Raw genomic sequence first — 15026 nt, 5'->3', positions numbered from 1 at the left:
CTTATAAAGGCGGCCCCTGGTTTCCCGCCATAACCCAGGGCAATGGCGGCGGTGCCGGGGGGGCGTGGCCTGGGCGAGGGGGGCGTGGCCTCCGCGGGGGTCGCCGCGCTGGGATTGGCCGAGGCGGGCGGCGGTGGGCGGGGCTTGTGGGCGGCGGTGGGCGGGGCTCTGCGGGCGGCGTGGCGCGCGCTGCGCGGATTGGCTGGGGCGGGCGGGGGGCGGGGCTTGTGGGCGGCGGTGGGCGGGGCCGCCCGGCGGGGGCTGCGCGGGTTGGCTGAGCGGCGCGGGGGAGGCGGGGAAGGGGGCGGGGCCTCGGCGCGGGGCGCGTGCGGGTTGGCTGAGGGGCGGGGAGGGGGCGTGGCCTCGGTCCCAGCCGCGCCGCCATTGGCCGGCGCGGAGAAGGGGCGGGTCCCGCGGGTGTCGGCGCTTCACCTGATGCACCGGGGGGGGGCGCTGCACCTCGAGCGCCTCGCGCGCCGCCGCGGGCCCGTCCTGCGCATGCGCATGGGGGGGCGAGGTGAGTGCTGGGGGGGGCACCCCAACTCGAGGCCACACCCCCAAATGACCCCTCTGAACCCCCCTATCCTGACCCTCTGAACCTCCCTATCCTGACCCCCCTGCACCCCGAAACCTGAGCCCCTCAACCCCCATCCTGACCCCTCTGAACCCCGAAACCTGAGCCCTGAACCCCCCATCCTGACCCCCCCTGCACCCCGAAACCTGAGCCCCTCAACCCCCCTATCCTGACCCCCTGAACCCCCCTATCCTGACACCCCTGCCCCCCGAAACTTGAGCCCCTGAACCCCCCTATCCTGACCCCCCTGCACCCCGAAACCTGAGCCCCTGAACCCCCCTATCCTGCCCCCCCTGCACCCGAAACCTGAGCCCCTGAACCCCCGTATCCTGACCCCCCTGCACCCCAAAACCTGAACCCCTGGACCCCCCCATCCTGACCCCCTGCACCCCGAAACCTGAGCCCCTGAACCCCCCTATCCTGCCCCCCTGCACCCCGAAACCTGAGCCCCTGAACCCCCCTATCCTGACCCCCCTGCACCCCAAAACCTGAGCCCCTGAACCCCCCTATCCTGACCCTCCTGCCCCCCGAAACCTGAGCCCCTGAACCCCCCTCTCCTGACCCCCCTGCACCCCAAAACCTGAACCCCTGGACCCCCCCATCCTGACCCCCTGCACCCCGAAACCTGACCCCACTGAACCCCCCTATCCTGACCCCCAAACCCTCAAACCTGAGCCCCTGAAACCCCCTATGCTGACACCCCTGCACCCCGAAACCTGAACCCCTCAACCCCCCTATCCTGACCCCCCTGCACCCCGAAACCTGAGCCCCTGGACCCCCCTATCCTGACCCCCCTGCACCCCGAAACCTGAGCCCCTGAACCCCCCTATCCTGACCCCCCTGCACCCCAAAACCTGAACCCCTGGACCCCCCCATCCTGACCCCCTGCACCCCGAAACCTGAGCCCCTGAACCCCCCTATCCTGATCCCCCTGCACCCCGAAACCTGAGCCCCTGAACCCTCAAATCTGACCCCCCTGCACCCCGCACCAGAGCCCCTGAACCCCTTAACCGGACCACCATGTACCCCCCAATCCTGACCCCCGAGCCTACAAAATGACCCCCCTGAACCCTCAAATCTGACCCCCCTGCACCCCGAAACCTGACCCCACTGAACCCCCCTATCCTGACCCCCGAACCCTCAAACCTGAGCCCCTGAACCCCTAAAATGACCCCCCTGAACCCCCCAATCATAACCCCCCTGAATCCCCCAAACCTGAGCCCCCGAACCCCCAAACCGGAGCCCCAGAACCCTCCAATCCTGCCCCCCCTGCACCCCCACACCTGACCTCCCAGAACCCTCCAATCCTGTCCCCCCAAAACCTGAGCCCCTGAATCCCCCAAATGACCCCCTTGCACCCCCAAAGTTGACCCTCCTGAACCCACAAATCTGACCCCTCCGAACCCCCAAACCTGACTCCCCTGCACCTCCAAACCTGACCCCCCTGAACCCCCAATCCTAACCCCTCTGCACCCCCAAAATGACCCCCTGAACCCCCAAATCTGGCCCCCCTGCACCTTCACCCCTGACCCCTCAATCCTGTCCCCCCTGCACCTTGAAACCTGAGTCCCTGAACCCCCAAATCTGACCCCCCCAAACCCCGATCCTGACTCCCTCAGAACCCCAAACCTGACCCCTTGAACTCCCTATTCTGACCCCCCTGGACCCTCAAACCTCAGCCCCTGAACCCCGAAATCTGACCCCCCTGCACCCCCACACGTGATTCCCCCGAATCCCAAACCTGACCCCCTTGAACCCCAATCCTGACCCCTCTGCACCCCCAATCCTGAGCCTCTGAACCCCAAACCTGAGCTTCTGAACCCCTAAACCTGAGCCCATTGAACCCCCAATCCTGACCCCTCTGCACCCCAAATCTGAGACCCTTGCACCCCCAAACCTGACCCCCCTGCACCCCCAATCCTGACCCCTCTGGTTTTGGGGTTGCCCCCCATTTTGCTGTCCCTGATTTGGGGGATTTTAGAGGTTTTTGGGGTCCCCCCCATTAGGGGGTCCCCTGCTTTTGGGGTCCTCAGTTTTTTGGGAGGCTGGGGAGGTTTGGAGTCCCCCGTTTTGGTGGGGGGTCTGTGGATCCCCAGTTTTACGTTTTTGGGGTCACCAGCTTGGGGGTCTTGGGAGTCCCTGTTTTTTGGGGGTCCCTGTTTTTTTGGGGTCCCCAGTTTCAGCATCCTGGTTTTTGTGGATTTTGGGGTGTTTGTGGGGGATGGGTTTTTTTGGGGGTCCCGCCCTCATTTCGGGGTGTCTCCCCCCCCCAGAGGTGCTGGTGCTGGGCGCGGCCGGGCCCATCCGGGAGGCGCTGGCGCGGGACTGGGGGGCCTGGATGGGGCGCCCCCCAAGTTACCTCGGTCAGTGGGGCAGGGGGGGATCTGTGGGGCTGGGGTGGATCTGTGGGGCTCGGGGGTCTCTATGGGGCTGGGGGATCTATGGGGCTGGGGAGGATCTGTGGGGCTCGGGGGTCTCTATGGGTCTCTATGGGATCTCTATGAGTCTCTAGGGGTCTCTATGGGGTCTCTATGAGTCTCTGTGGGTCTCTATGGGATCTCTGTGGTCTCTATGGGGTCTCTATAGGGTCTCTATGAGTCTCTGTGGATCTCTATAGGGCCTCTATGGGCCTCTATGGGGTCTCTGTGGTCTCTATGGGTCTCTATGGGTCTCTGTGGGGTCTCTATGGGTCTCTGTGGGTCTCTATGGGGTCCCTATGGGGTCTCTATGAGTCTCTGTGGGTCTCTATGGGGTCTCTGGGGTCTCTGTGGGGTCTCTATGGGTCTCTGGGGTCTCTATGGGGTCTCTATGAGTCTCTATGGGGTCTCTCTGGGTCTCTGTGGGGTCTCTATGGGGTGTCTATGAGTCTCTGTGGGTTTCTATGGGTCTCTGTGGGGTCTCTATGAGTCTCTGTGGGTCTCTATGGGGCCTCAATGTGGCCTCTATGGGGTCTCTATGGGGTCTCTGTGGTCTCTATGGGTCTCTATGGGTCTCTATGGGGTCTCTATGAGTCTCTGTGGGTCTCTATGGGTCTCTGTGGGTCTCTGTGGTCTCTATGGGGTCTCTATGGGTCTCTGTGGTCTCTATGGGGTCTCTGTGGTCTCTATGGGTCTCTATGGGGTCCCTATGGGTCCCTGTGGGTCCCCGTGGTCCCCGCGTGTCCGTGTGTCTGTCCGTGGTGCGCAGGGTCCGTGTGTCCGCAGGGTCCCTGGTGTCCCTCGGGGGGCAGGACCTGGCTCTGGGCGCCCCCTGCCGGGCGTGGCGGGCGCAGCGCGGGGCGGCGAGGGCGGCGCTGGCGGGGCCGGGGCTGCAGGGGGCGCTGCGGGGGCAGGCGGCGGCGCTGGCGGCGGTGAGGCCCGCCGAGACCCATAGAGACCCCCTGCTGCCCCATAGAGACCCCCGGCTGCCCCATAGAGACCCCCTGCTGCCCCATAGCGACCCCCGGCTGCCCCATAGAGACCCCCTGCTGCCCCATAGAGACCCCCGGCTGCCCCATAGAGACCCCCTGCTGCCCCACAGAGCCCCCCAGCAGCCCCATAGCGACCCCCTGCTGCCCCACTGAGCCCCCCTGCTGCCCCACTGAGCCCACCTGCTGCCCCATAGCGACCCCCGGCTGCCCCATAGCGACCCCCAGCTTCCCCATAGTGAACCCTGCTGCCCCACAGAGATGCCCGGCTGCCCCACAGAGACCCCCAGCTGCCCCATAGCGACCCCTGCTGACCCATAGAGACCCCCGGCTGCCCCACAGAAACCCCCTGCTGCCCCATAGAGGCCCCCAGCTGCCCCATAGCGACCTCCTGCTGCCCCATAGCGACCCCTGCTACCCCATAGGACCCCCTGCTGCCCCACAGAGACCCCCTGCTGCCCCATAGAGATCCCCTGCTGCCCCATAGAGACCCCCAGCTACCCCACAGTGACCCCCTGCTGCCCCATAGCGACCCCCAGCTGCCCCATAGAGACCCCCAGCTGCCCCATAGCGACCCCCGGCTGCCCCATAGAGACCCCCTGCTGCCCCACAAAGACCAAACCTGCCCCATAGCGACCCCCAGCTTCCCCATAGTGAATCCTGCTGCCCCACAGAGACGCCCGGCTGCCCCATAGAGACCCCCAGGTGCCCCATAGCGACCCCTGCTGACCCATAGAGACCCCCGGCTGCCCCACAGAAACCCCCTGCTGCCCCATAGAGGCCCCCAGCTGCCCCATAGCGACCCCTGCTACCCCATAGGACCCCCTGCTGCCCCATAGAGATCCCCTGCTGCCCCATAGAGACCCCCAGCTGCCGCACAGAGACCCCCTGCTGCCCTATAGAGACCCCCGGCTGCCCCATAGAGGCCCCCTGCTGTCCCACAGAGACCCCCTGCTGCCCCACAAAGACCAAACCTGCCCCATAGAGACCCCCTGCTGCCCCATAGGGAGCCCCTGCTGGCACACAGAGATCTCCGGCTGCCCCATAGAGACCCCCCAGCTGCCCCAGAGTGACCCAAATTTACCCCATAGAGACCCTCTGCTGCCCCATAGAGACCCCCTGGCTGCCCCATAGAGACCCAAACCTGCCCCTGCAGTGACCCCCTGCTGCCCACAGAGACCCCCTGCTGCCCCATAGAGACCCGCGACTGCCCCAGAGCAACCAAACCTGCCCTATAGCAACCCACAGCTGCCCCAGAACGACCCAAACTTGCCCCACTGTGCCCCAAACCTGCCCTGTACTGACCAAACCTGCCCCATAGAGCCCCAGAACCTTCCCCATAGCGCTCAAACCCCCTTGGACCCCCCCTAAAGTCCTGTTGGGGACCATAAACCCCCCTCATTTCCCCCCAACCCCCCCAAAACCCCTTAGGGACCACCCCCAAACCCATTTGGGATCCCAAGTCCCCCTCATTTCCCCCTAGGGCTCCCCAAAACACCCCTTGAACCCCCTTAGGGACCCCAAAACCCCCTTGGACCCCACCAAGCCCCCATGGAACCTTACCCCCTCCCCTATAGCTACCCCCAAACCCCCATGGGAACCCCAAATGTCCCCCCTCTTCCCCCCCAGGAGCTGCGTTCCTATGGGGGGACCCCCCTGGACCCCTTTGAGGTTTTCTCCTTTCACACCTGCAGCACCATTGGGCGCCTCCTTTTTGGGGACCTGGTAGGGGGGGCGACCTCAAAACCAGGGGGAGGGCTGTGGGGGGCCTATGGGGCAGGGTTTGGAGGGGTTTGGGGGAGCCATGGGGCAGGGATGGGGTTCTGGGGTGCTAGGGCTGGGGTTTGGGGTGCTATGGGGCAGATTTGGGGGGGCTATGGGGCAGCTTTGGGAGGGGTTAGGGGGCTATGGGGTGGGTTGGGGGGCTATGGGTAGGTTTTGGGAATCTATGGGTCAGGGATGGGGGTTTTGGGGTTCTATGGGGCAGGGTTTGGGGGTGCCATGGGGCCGTTCTGGGTGCTGTGGGGGAGGTTTGGGTGCTAAGGGGCAGATTTAGGATGGGTTGAGGTGCTGTGGGGTGGGGCTGGGGGGCTATGGGGTAGGTTGGGTGTGGGGTTCTCCCCTTGCCCCATAGCGCCCCACTGCCCCATAGCTGCCCCCCGAGCCTGAGGTGCGGGCCTTCGCGCGGTGCCTGGTGGAGCTGCTCGACGTGTGGGGCAGAGCGAGCGTCCGCGCCCTAGATGTGTGTCCCCTCCTGAGGGTCAGTGTGGGGCAGGGGTGCTATGGGTCGCTATGGGTCGCTATGGGTCTCTATGGGTCTCTATGAGTCTCTGTGGGTCTCTGTGGGTCTCTGTGGGTCTCTATGGGTCCGTATGGTCTCTATTGGTCTCTATGGGTCTCTATGGGGCCTCTATGGGTCTCTATGGGGTCTCTGTGGTCTCTATGGGGTCTCTATGGGTCTCTGTGCTCTCTGTGGGTCTCTATGGGGTCTCTATGGAGTCTCTGGGGTCTCTGTGGTCTCTATGGGTCTCTATGGGGTCTCTATGGAGTCTCTGTGTTCTCTATGGGTCTCTGTGGGGTCTCTATGGAGTCTCTGTGGTCTCTATGGAGTCTCTATGAGTCTCTGTGGGTCTCTATGGGGTCTCTGTGGTCTCTATGGGGTCTCTGTGGGGTCTCTATGGGGTCTCTTTGGTCTCTATGGGTCTCTATGGGGTCTCTATGAATCTCTGTGGGTCTCTATGGGGTCTCTATGGGTCTCTGTGGTCTCTATGGGTCTCTATGTGGTCTCTATGGGGTCTCTGTGGTCTCTATGGGTCTCTATAGGGTCTCTATGGGGTCTCTATGGAGTCTCTGTGGTCTCTATGGGTCTCTGTGGGGTCTCTATGGAGTCTCTGTGGTCTCTATGGGGTCTCTATGAGTCTCTGTGGATCTCTATGGGGTCTCTGTGGTCTCTATGGGTCTCTGTGGGGTCTCTATGGGGTCTCTTTGGTCTCTATGGGTCTCTATGGGGTCTCTATGAATCTCTGTGGGTCTCTATGGGGTCTCTATGGGTCTATGGGGTCTCTATGGGTCTCTATGTGGTCTCTATGGGGTCTCTGTGGTCTCTATGGGTCTCTGTGTTCTCTATGGGGTCTCTATGAGTCTCTATGGGTCTCTATAGGTCTCTATGGAGTCTCTATGAGTCTCTGTGGGTCTCTATGGGGTCTCTATGGGTCTCTGTGCTCTCTGTGGGTCTCTATGGGGTCTCCATGGTCTCTATGGGTCCCTATGGGTCTGTATTGATCCTATGGTCTCTATGGGTCTCTGTGGTCTTTATGTTCCCTGTGGGTCTCTACGGGTCCCTGTGGTCCATATCGGACTCTATGGGATCTCTATGGGGTCTCTATCAGGTCTCTATGGGTCCCTATGGTCTCTATGGGTCTCATGGGTCTCTATGGGTCTCTGTGGTCTCTATGGGGTCTCTATGGGTCCCTATGGTCTCTATGGGTCTCTGTGGGTCTCTATGGGTTTCTATGGTCTCTATTGGTCTCTATGGGTCCCTATGGGTCCGTATGGTCTCTATTGGTCTCTGTGGGTCTCTGTGGGTGTCCGTGGGTCTCTATGGGGTCTCTATGAGGTCTCTAAGGGTCTCCTATGGATCCTTATGGTTTCCATTGTTCTCTATGGTCTGTATCATCTGTATGGTGCCTATGGGTCCCAATGGGTCCCTATGGCTCTCTATGGGGCAAAGGGGTGCCCTGTAGAACCTATTGGGTCCATAGGGTCTGTAGGGGTCTATAGGGTCTATAAGGTCCATAGGTCCTGCCTCACCCGGGGCTGCGGGAGCTCCAGCGCCTGATCCAGCACCGCGACAGCTTCGTGGAGAAACAGCTCAGCCGGTACCGGGTCCGTGTGGGACGGGGTTGTGGGGCCAGGGAGGGGAGGCTGTGGGCCTGGGAGCATGTTCTATAGGGTCTATAGGGGACCGGGGGGGGTGCTATGAGACCGGGGGAGGGGGATTATAGGTGTTCTGTGGGGTTGGGGAGAGGGGGATCTGTGGGGCTGGGGGTGAGGATGTGGGGCTGGGAGGGGGGCTGTGGGTCCCTATGGATCTCTGTGGTCTCTATGGGCCCCTTTGGGTATCTATGGGTCTCTATGGGTCCGTATGGGTCTCTATGGTCTCTATAGGTCCCTGTGGGTCCCTATGGGTCTCTGTGGTCACTATAGGTCCCTATGGGTCCTTGTGGTCTCCATGGGTCTCTGTGGGTCTCTATGGGTCCCTATGGGTCTCTGTGGTCTCTATGGGTCCCTATGGGTCCCTATGGGTCTCTGTGGTTCCTATGGGTCTCTATGGGTCCCTATGGTCCCTATGGGTCTCTGTGGTCCCTATGGGTCTCTATGGGTCCCTATGGTCCCTATGGGTCTCTGTGGTCCCTATGGGTCTCTGTGGGTCCCTATGGTCCCTATGGGTCTCTGTGGGTCCCTATGGATCTCCGTGGTCTTTATGGGTCTCTGTGGGTCTCTATGGGTCCCTATGGTCTCTGTGGTCTCTATGGGTCTCTATGGGTCCCTGTGGTCTCTATGGGTCTCTATGGGTCCCTGTGGTCTCTATGGGTCTCTATGGGTCGCTGTGGGTCGCTATGGGTCAGGGCTGGCTATGGGTGTTTCTCCCTGCAGGCCCTGCACCCCGAGGGGTCCCCGCTGCCCCCCGCCGCCCCCGAGGTTGGGGGGCGCCCCACGGCTCTGCCCCCCGCCCGCCTGCACATGGCGCTCGTTGACCTCTTCCTCGGGGGCACCGAGACCACGGCGGCCGCGCTGGCCTGGGCGCTCGTCCTGCTCGCCCACCGCCCCGAGGTGACACGGGGACAGGGGCGTCCCCTCCCTGTGTGTGTCCCCGTGTCCCCACGCGTGTCCCCTGTGTGACACATGTGTCCCCTCCCCACGTGTGGCCTGTGTCCCCTTCCCTGTCTCCTGTGTGACACACCTGTCCCCTCCCCATACGTGTCCCCATGTCCCCACTGTGTCCCCTGTGTGACACACGTCCTCTCCCCACTGTGTCCCCATGTCCCCACTGTGTCCCCTGTGTGACACACGTGTCCCTGTGTCCCCACATGCACCCCCTGTGTGACACACGTGTCCCCTCCCCACACAGGTCCCCACTTGGGTTCCCTATGTGACACCCATGTCCCCACGTGTGTCCCGTCCCTACGCGTGTCCCCATAGGCTCCCATGTCCCCAGGACCCCATGTGTGTGTCTCCCCACATGTGTCACTGTGTCCCCTCCTGTGTCTGCTATGTGACACATGTCCCCTCCCCACTCATGTCCCCATGTCCCCCTCCATGTCCTTTGTCCCCACCTGTGTCCCTTCCATATGTGACATATGCCATGCATGTCCCCACTCGTGTCCCCTGTATGACACGTGTCCCCTCCCAACACATGTCCCCAAGCTCCATATGTGTCCCCACACCCCCACAGGTGTCCCAATGTCCTCTCCCCTGTCCCCTGTGTGACACGTGTCCCGTCCCCACACGTGTCCCAAAGTCCCCACCCCTGTCACCACACGTGTCCCTTGTCTCCCCTCCCCATGTGTGTCCCCAGGGGCTCCCATGTCCCCAAGTCCCCATGAGGGTCCCTGTGTCTCCTCCTCTATGTGTCCCTACATCCCCATGCATGTCCCCAAATCCACCTGTGTCCCAATGTGTCACATCCCCACACATGTCCCCTCCCAACATGTCCCCATGTCCCCACCCATGTCCCCTGTGTCCCCCGTGTGACACCTCTGTCCCATCCCATGTCCCCATCCATGTCCCCTGTGTGACATCCGTGTCCCTGTGTCCCCTGTGTGACACCTGTGTCCCCTCTCCACATGTCTCCATGTTCCCTCCCTTGTCCCCACACATGTCCCTTGTGTGACACACGTGTCCCCTTCCATGTCACTGTGTCCCCATTTGACCTCCATGTCCCCGTGTCCCCTGTGTGACACACGTCCCCCGTGTCCTTGTGTGTCCCCTGTGTCCCCTCCTGGTGTGACACCTGTGCTGGGCGTGTGACACGCGTGTCCCTATGTCCCCGTGTCCCCCGTGTGACCCCCGTGTCCTCGTGTCCCCGTGTCCCCCGTGTAAGCCCCGTGTCCCCATGTCCCCCGTGTGACCCCCATGTGACACGCGTGTCCCCGTGTCCCAGCTGCAGAGGCGGCTGCGGGACGAGCTGTGGCGCGAGCTGGGCCCCACGGGGACTCCCGAGCCCGGGGACGCCGCGCGGCTCCCGCTGCTCCTCGCCACCCTCAACGAGACCCTGCGCCTGCGGCCGCCCGCCCCGCTCGCCCTGCCCCACTGCACCCTGCGCCACACCAGGTACGGACCAGTATGGACCAGTACGGACCAGTACAGACCAGTACGGACTACCAGGAACCAGCAGGAACCAGTGTAGACCAGGAGGAACCTCTGGGCATCAGGCTGCAGCACTGTGCACCAATCTATTTTGGATCAGTGTAGACCAGTATGGACCAGTAGTGCGCAGTTTAGATGAGAACAGACCAGTATGGACCAGTATAGACCAGTATGGACTACCAGGAACCAGTGTAGACCAGGAGAAACCTCTGGGCATCAATGTGTTTTGGACCAGTTTGGACGAGTATGGACCAGTATAGCCCAGTTTAGATGCGTACAGACCAGTATGGACCAGTCTAGACCAGTTTAGATGAGTACAGGCCAGTATGGACCAGTCTAGACCAGTGTAGATGAGTACAGGCCAGTATGGACCAGTCTAGCCCAGTGTAGGTGAGTGCAGGCCAGTATGGACCTGTATAGACCAGTTTAGATGAGTGCAGGCCAGTATGGACCTGTATAGACCAGTTTAGATGAGTACAGGCCAGTATGGACCAGTCTAGACCAGTGTAGATGAGTACAGGCCAGTATGGACCAGTATAGACCAGTTTAGATGAGTATGGACTAGAATGAACCAGCAGGAACCAGTGTAGCCCAGGACGAACCTCTGGGCATCAGGCTGCAGCACTGTGCACCAATCTGTTTTGGACCAGTGTAGACCAGTATGGAGTAGTACGGACCAGTATAGCCCAGTTTAGATGAGTACAGACCAATATGAACCAGTACAGACCAATATGGACCAGTCTAGACCAGTATGGACAACTAGGAATGAGCAGAAACCAGTATAGACCAGTGGGAACCAGTGGACATTAGGCTGCAGCACTCTGCACCAGTCTGTTTTGGACCAGTTTAGATTAAATGGACCAGTATAGACCAGTTTAGATGAGTACAGACCAGTATGAACCAGTACAGACCATTTTAGACGAGTATGGACTGGAAAGAACCAGCAGAAACCAGTATAGACCAGTGGGAACCACTGCATATTCCCAGCATGACCCCAGTAAACCCCAGTAGACCCCCAGTACGACCCCAGTAGCACCCCAGTCAGCCCCAGTATGGCCCCAGTAAGCCTCCAGTATAGCCCAGCATGGCCCCAGTATACCCCAATAGCTCCCAGTACCCCCTGTCAGTCCTAGTATGCTCCCAGTATCCCCCAGTATGGTCCCAGTACACTCCAGTAGCCCCCGAGTCAGTCCCACTAAGGCCCCAGTAGCCCACCAGTCAGTCCCAGTATGACCCTAGCTAATCCCAGTATGACCCCAGTAGTCCCACAGTCAATCCCATTTGATCCCAGTAGATCTCCAGGCAATCCCAGTATACCCCAGTATATCACCAGTAGCCCCCAGGATGCTCAGAGATGACCTCCAATGAATCTCAGTATGGCCCCAGTATACCTCAGTTGAGCCTCCAGTTGCCCCCAGTCAATCCCAGTAGACCCCAGTATACCCTAGTAGACCCCAACCAGTAGCCCCCAGTAGCCCCTCAGTCAATTCCAGGAGACTCCCAGTAGCCCCCAGTAAATCCCAGTATGGTCCCAGCAGCCCCCATGTCAATCCCAGTATACCCCAGTAGGCCCCGCTAGAAGCCCCCCTCAGTCAATCCCAGTAGATCCTAGTACTCCTCACTCAATCCCAGTAGCCCCCAGTATGGCCCCAGTAGCCCCCCAGACAATCCCAGTAGGCCCCAGTAGACCCCAGTAGACCTCCCCAGTAGCCCCAGTAGCCACCCAGTCAATCCCAGTATACCCTAGTAGACCCCAGAAGCCCTCCAGTCAATCCCAGTAGAACCCAGTAGCTCCCAGTACCCCCCCACTCAATCCCAGTAGCCCCCCACTCAATCCCAGTAGCCCCCAATATGGCCCCAGAAGCCCCCTAGTCAATCCAAGTAGATCCCAGTAGCTCCCAGTACCCCCCCCTCAATCCCAGTAGCCCCCAATATGGCCTCAGTAGCTGCCCAGTCAATCCCAGTAGATCCCAGTAACTCCCAGTACCCCCCCCGCAATCCCAGTAGCCCCCAATATGGCCCCAGTAGCCCCCCAGTCAATCCCAGTAGACCCCCCAGTAGTCCCCAGAAGCTCTCCAGTCAATCTCAGTAGAACCCAGTAGCTCTTGATACCCCCCAGTCAATCCCAGTAGCCCCCACAAGCCCTGCAGTCAATCCCAGTAGGCCCCAGTAGACCCCAGTAGCTCCTGGTACCCCCCCAGTCAATCCCAGTATCTTCCAGTATGGCCCCAGTAGCCCCCAGCAGCCCCCTAGTCGATTCCAATTGATCCCAGTTCCCCCCAGTAGCCCTCCCCAGTGCCCACCAGTCCATCCCAGTGCTCCCAGTAACCCCAGTTTGCAGCGTGGCGGGGGTGCCGGTCCCCGCGGGCTCCGTGCTGGTCCCCAACCTCCTCGCGGCCCACCTGGACCCCAACGTCTGGCGCTGCCCCCGCGCCTTCCTGCCAGGTACTGGGGCAAACTGGGACTAACTGGGACCCCACTGGAATCACAAACTGGGACCCCAAAACCTACAACCCCCCCCAAACCAGTGACTCCAAACTGGGACCCCAGTGCCTGGCGCTGACCCTGTGCCTTCCTGACAAGCACTGGGGCAAACTGGGACAAACTGGGACCCCAAACTGGGAATCACTCCAAACTGGGATCCCCAAACTGGGACCATGAATCCAGTGACCCCCAAACTGGAAACCAAACCAGTAAGCACCAAACTGGGAACCACTCCAAACTGGTATCCTCAAACTGGGACCCTGAAATCAGTGACCCCTAAACTGGGAAGCCCCCCAAACTGGGAACCACTCCAAACTGGGACCCCAAACTTGACCCTGAAACCAGTGACCCCCAAACTGGAAACCAAACCGGTAACCCCCAAACTGGGAACCACTCCAAACTGGGATCTTCAAAGTGGGACCCAGACTGGGACCTCAAACTGGGAACCAAACCAGTGACCCCTAAACTGGGAACCACCCCAAACTGGGAACCCCAAACTGGGAACCACTCCAAACTGGGACCCTGAACTGGTACCCTGAAACCAGTGGTCCCCAAACTGGAAACCAAACCAGTAACCCCCAAACTGGAAACTACCCCAAACTGGGACCCAAACCCTGGGACCTCAAACCTTGGAACCCCCAAACCTTGGATGCTGAATCCTGGCACCCCAAAAACAAGGGGCCCCCAGAACTTTGGACCCAAACCCTGGGACTCCAAAACCCCTGGGATCCCCCAAAAAAAGAGTCCTCACATCCTTGGACCCTCAAGCCTTGTATCCCCCCAAAACCTGGAACCCCAAGCCCTGGGATCCCCAACCTTGGGACCCCAAAACTTTGGAACCCCAAAACTTTGGATCCCCCAAATCTTGGGACTCCAAAACCTTGGAACCATGAAACCAAGGGGTCCCCAAAATCTTCAGCCCTCAAACCCTGGGGACCCCAAATCCTGGGGACCTCAAACCTCGGACCTTCAAACCCTGGGACTCCAAAACCAAAGGGTCCCCAAAATCTTGGACCCCAAGCCTTGGAGCCTCTAACCTGGGGCCCCAGAACCTTGGAGCCCTGAGACCAAGGGGTCCCTAAAACCTTGAGCCCTCAAACCCTGGGGACCCCAAAACCTTGGGACTCTGAAAGCAAGGGATCCCCAAAATCTTGGACTCCAAACCTTGGAACCTCAAACCTGGGACCCCGGACCTTGGACCCTGAACACTGGGACTCCAAAACCAAGAGGTCCCCAAACTCTTGGACCCTCAAACCCTGGGACCCCAAACCCTGGGACCCCAAAACCCCTGGGACCCTGAAACCAAGTGGTCTCCAAAATCTTGAACCCCAAAACCCTTGGACCCTCAAACCCTGGGACCCCAAAACCCCTGGGACCCTGAAACCAAGTGGTCTCCAAAATCTTGGACCCCAAAACCCTTGGACCCTCAAACCCTGGGACCCCAAAATCTTGGACCCTCAAACTCTGGCACCACAAACCCTTGGGACCCTGAAACCAAGGGGTCCCCAAAATCTTGGACCCTGAAACCCTGGGACCCCTAAACACTTGGGACCCTGAAACCTTGGACCCTCAAACCCTGGGACCCTGAATCTTGGACCCCAAACCTTGAAAACCCAAACCCTGGGGACCCCAAAACCAAGGGATCCCCAAACCTCAGACCTCAAAACCAAGGACCCCAATACCCCTGGGACCCCAAAACCCTGGGAACCTGAACCCTGAGAACACCAAATCTTGGAACCTCAAAACCTTGGATCCCTGAAACTTTGGACCCTCAAACCTTGGGACCCCCAAACCTTGGGACGCCAAAATCTTGGGACCCCAAAATCCAGGGGACCCCAAACCTGTCCCCCCTGTTTTCCCGCAGAGCGGTTCCTGCACCCCGAGGCCCCGCGGCGCTCGCTGCTGCCGTTCGGCTGCGGGGCTCGTTCCTGTGTGGGGGCCGCGCTGGCCCGCGCGGAGCTCCTGGTGTTCCTGGGTCGCATCCTGTGGGAATTCCGCATCGAGCCCCCCGCGCCGGGGCAGCTGCCGGGCCTGCAGGGCACCCCGGGCACTGTCCTGCGCCCCACGGGCTGTAGCCTGCGCCTCGTGCCCTGGCACAGCCCCGCGTGACCCCTCGGCCCGGGTTCTCCTGGGATCTGCATCCTGGGATCCACATCCTGGGATCCACATCCTGCATCCTGGCATCCTCGTCCT

The 15026-nt window shown here is 60.8% G+C and overlaps 1 protein-coding gene across 1 annotated transcript; it reads left to right on the top strand.

The window, feature by feature from the left end:
* Window positions 1-334: 334 nt before the first annotated feature.
* Window positions 335-14972, top strand: LOC138733935 (steroid 21-hydroxylase-like). Its single transcript, XM_069881455.1, has 10 exons — window positions 335-517; window positions 2848-2937; window positions 3778-3923; window positions 5610-5705; window positions 6133-6240; window positions 7779-7865; window positions 8637-8813; window positions 10144-10313; window positions 12691-12794; window positions 14698-14972. Exons 1-10 carry the CDS (start codon window positions 436-438, stop codon window positions 14940-14942), a joined length of 1305 nt encoding a protein of 434 aa, XP_069737556.1. The 5' UTR covers window positions 335-435; the 3' UTR covers window positions 14943-14972.
* Window positions 14973-15026: the final 54 nt, after the last annotated feature.

Source organism: Phaenicophaeus curvirostris, unplaced genomic scaffold, assembly GCF_032191515.1.
Source record: "Phaenicophaeus curvirostris isolate KB17595 unplaced genomic scaffold, BPBGC_Pcur_1.0 scaffold_48, whole genome shotgun sequence".
NCBI lineage: Eukaryota > Metazoa > Chordata > Aves > Cuculiformes > Cuculidae > Phaenicophaeus > Phaenicophaeus curvirostris.
The sequence above is the reverse complement of the archived record's forward strand: the minus strand, read 5'-3'. Positions and strand labels throughout refer to the sequence as shown.

Bases quoted from the DNA above. Each gene is read 5' to 3' on its own strand.
- LOC138733935 (XM_069881455.1), top strand. From the start codon at position 436: ATGCACCGGGGGGGGGCGCTGCACCTCGAGCGCCTCGCGCGCCGCCGC. The intron at 5,706-6,132 runs GTAGGGGGGGCG...ACTGCCCCATAG, and splicing joins GCCTCCTTTTTGGGGACCTG to CTGCCCCCCGAGCCTGAGGT. The intron at 12,795-14,697 runs GTACTGGGGCAA...GTTTTCCCGCAG, and splicing joins CCCCCGCGCCTTCCTGCCAG to AGCGGTTCCTGCACCCCGAG.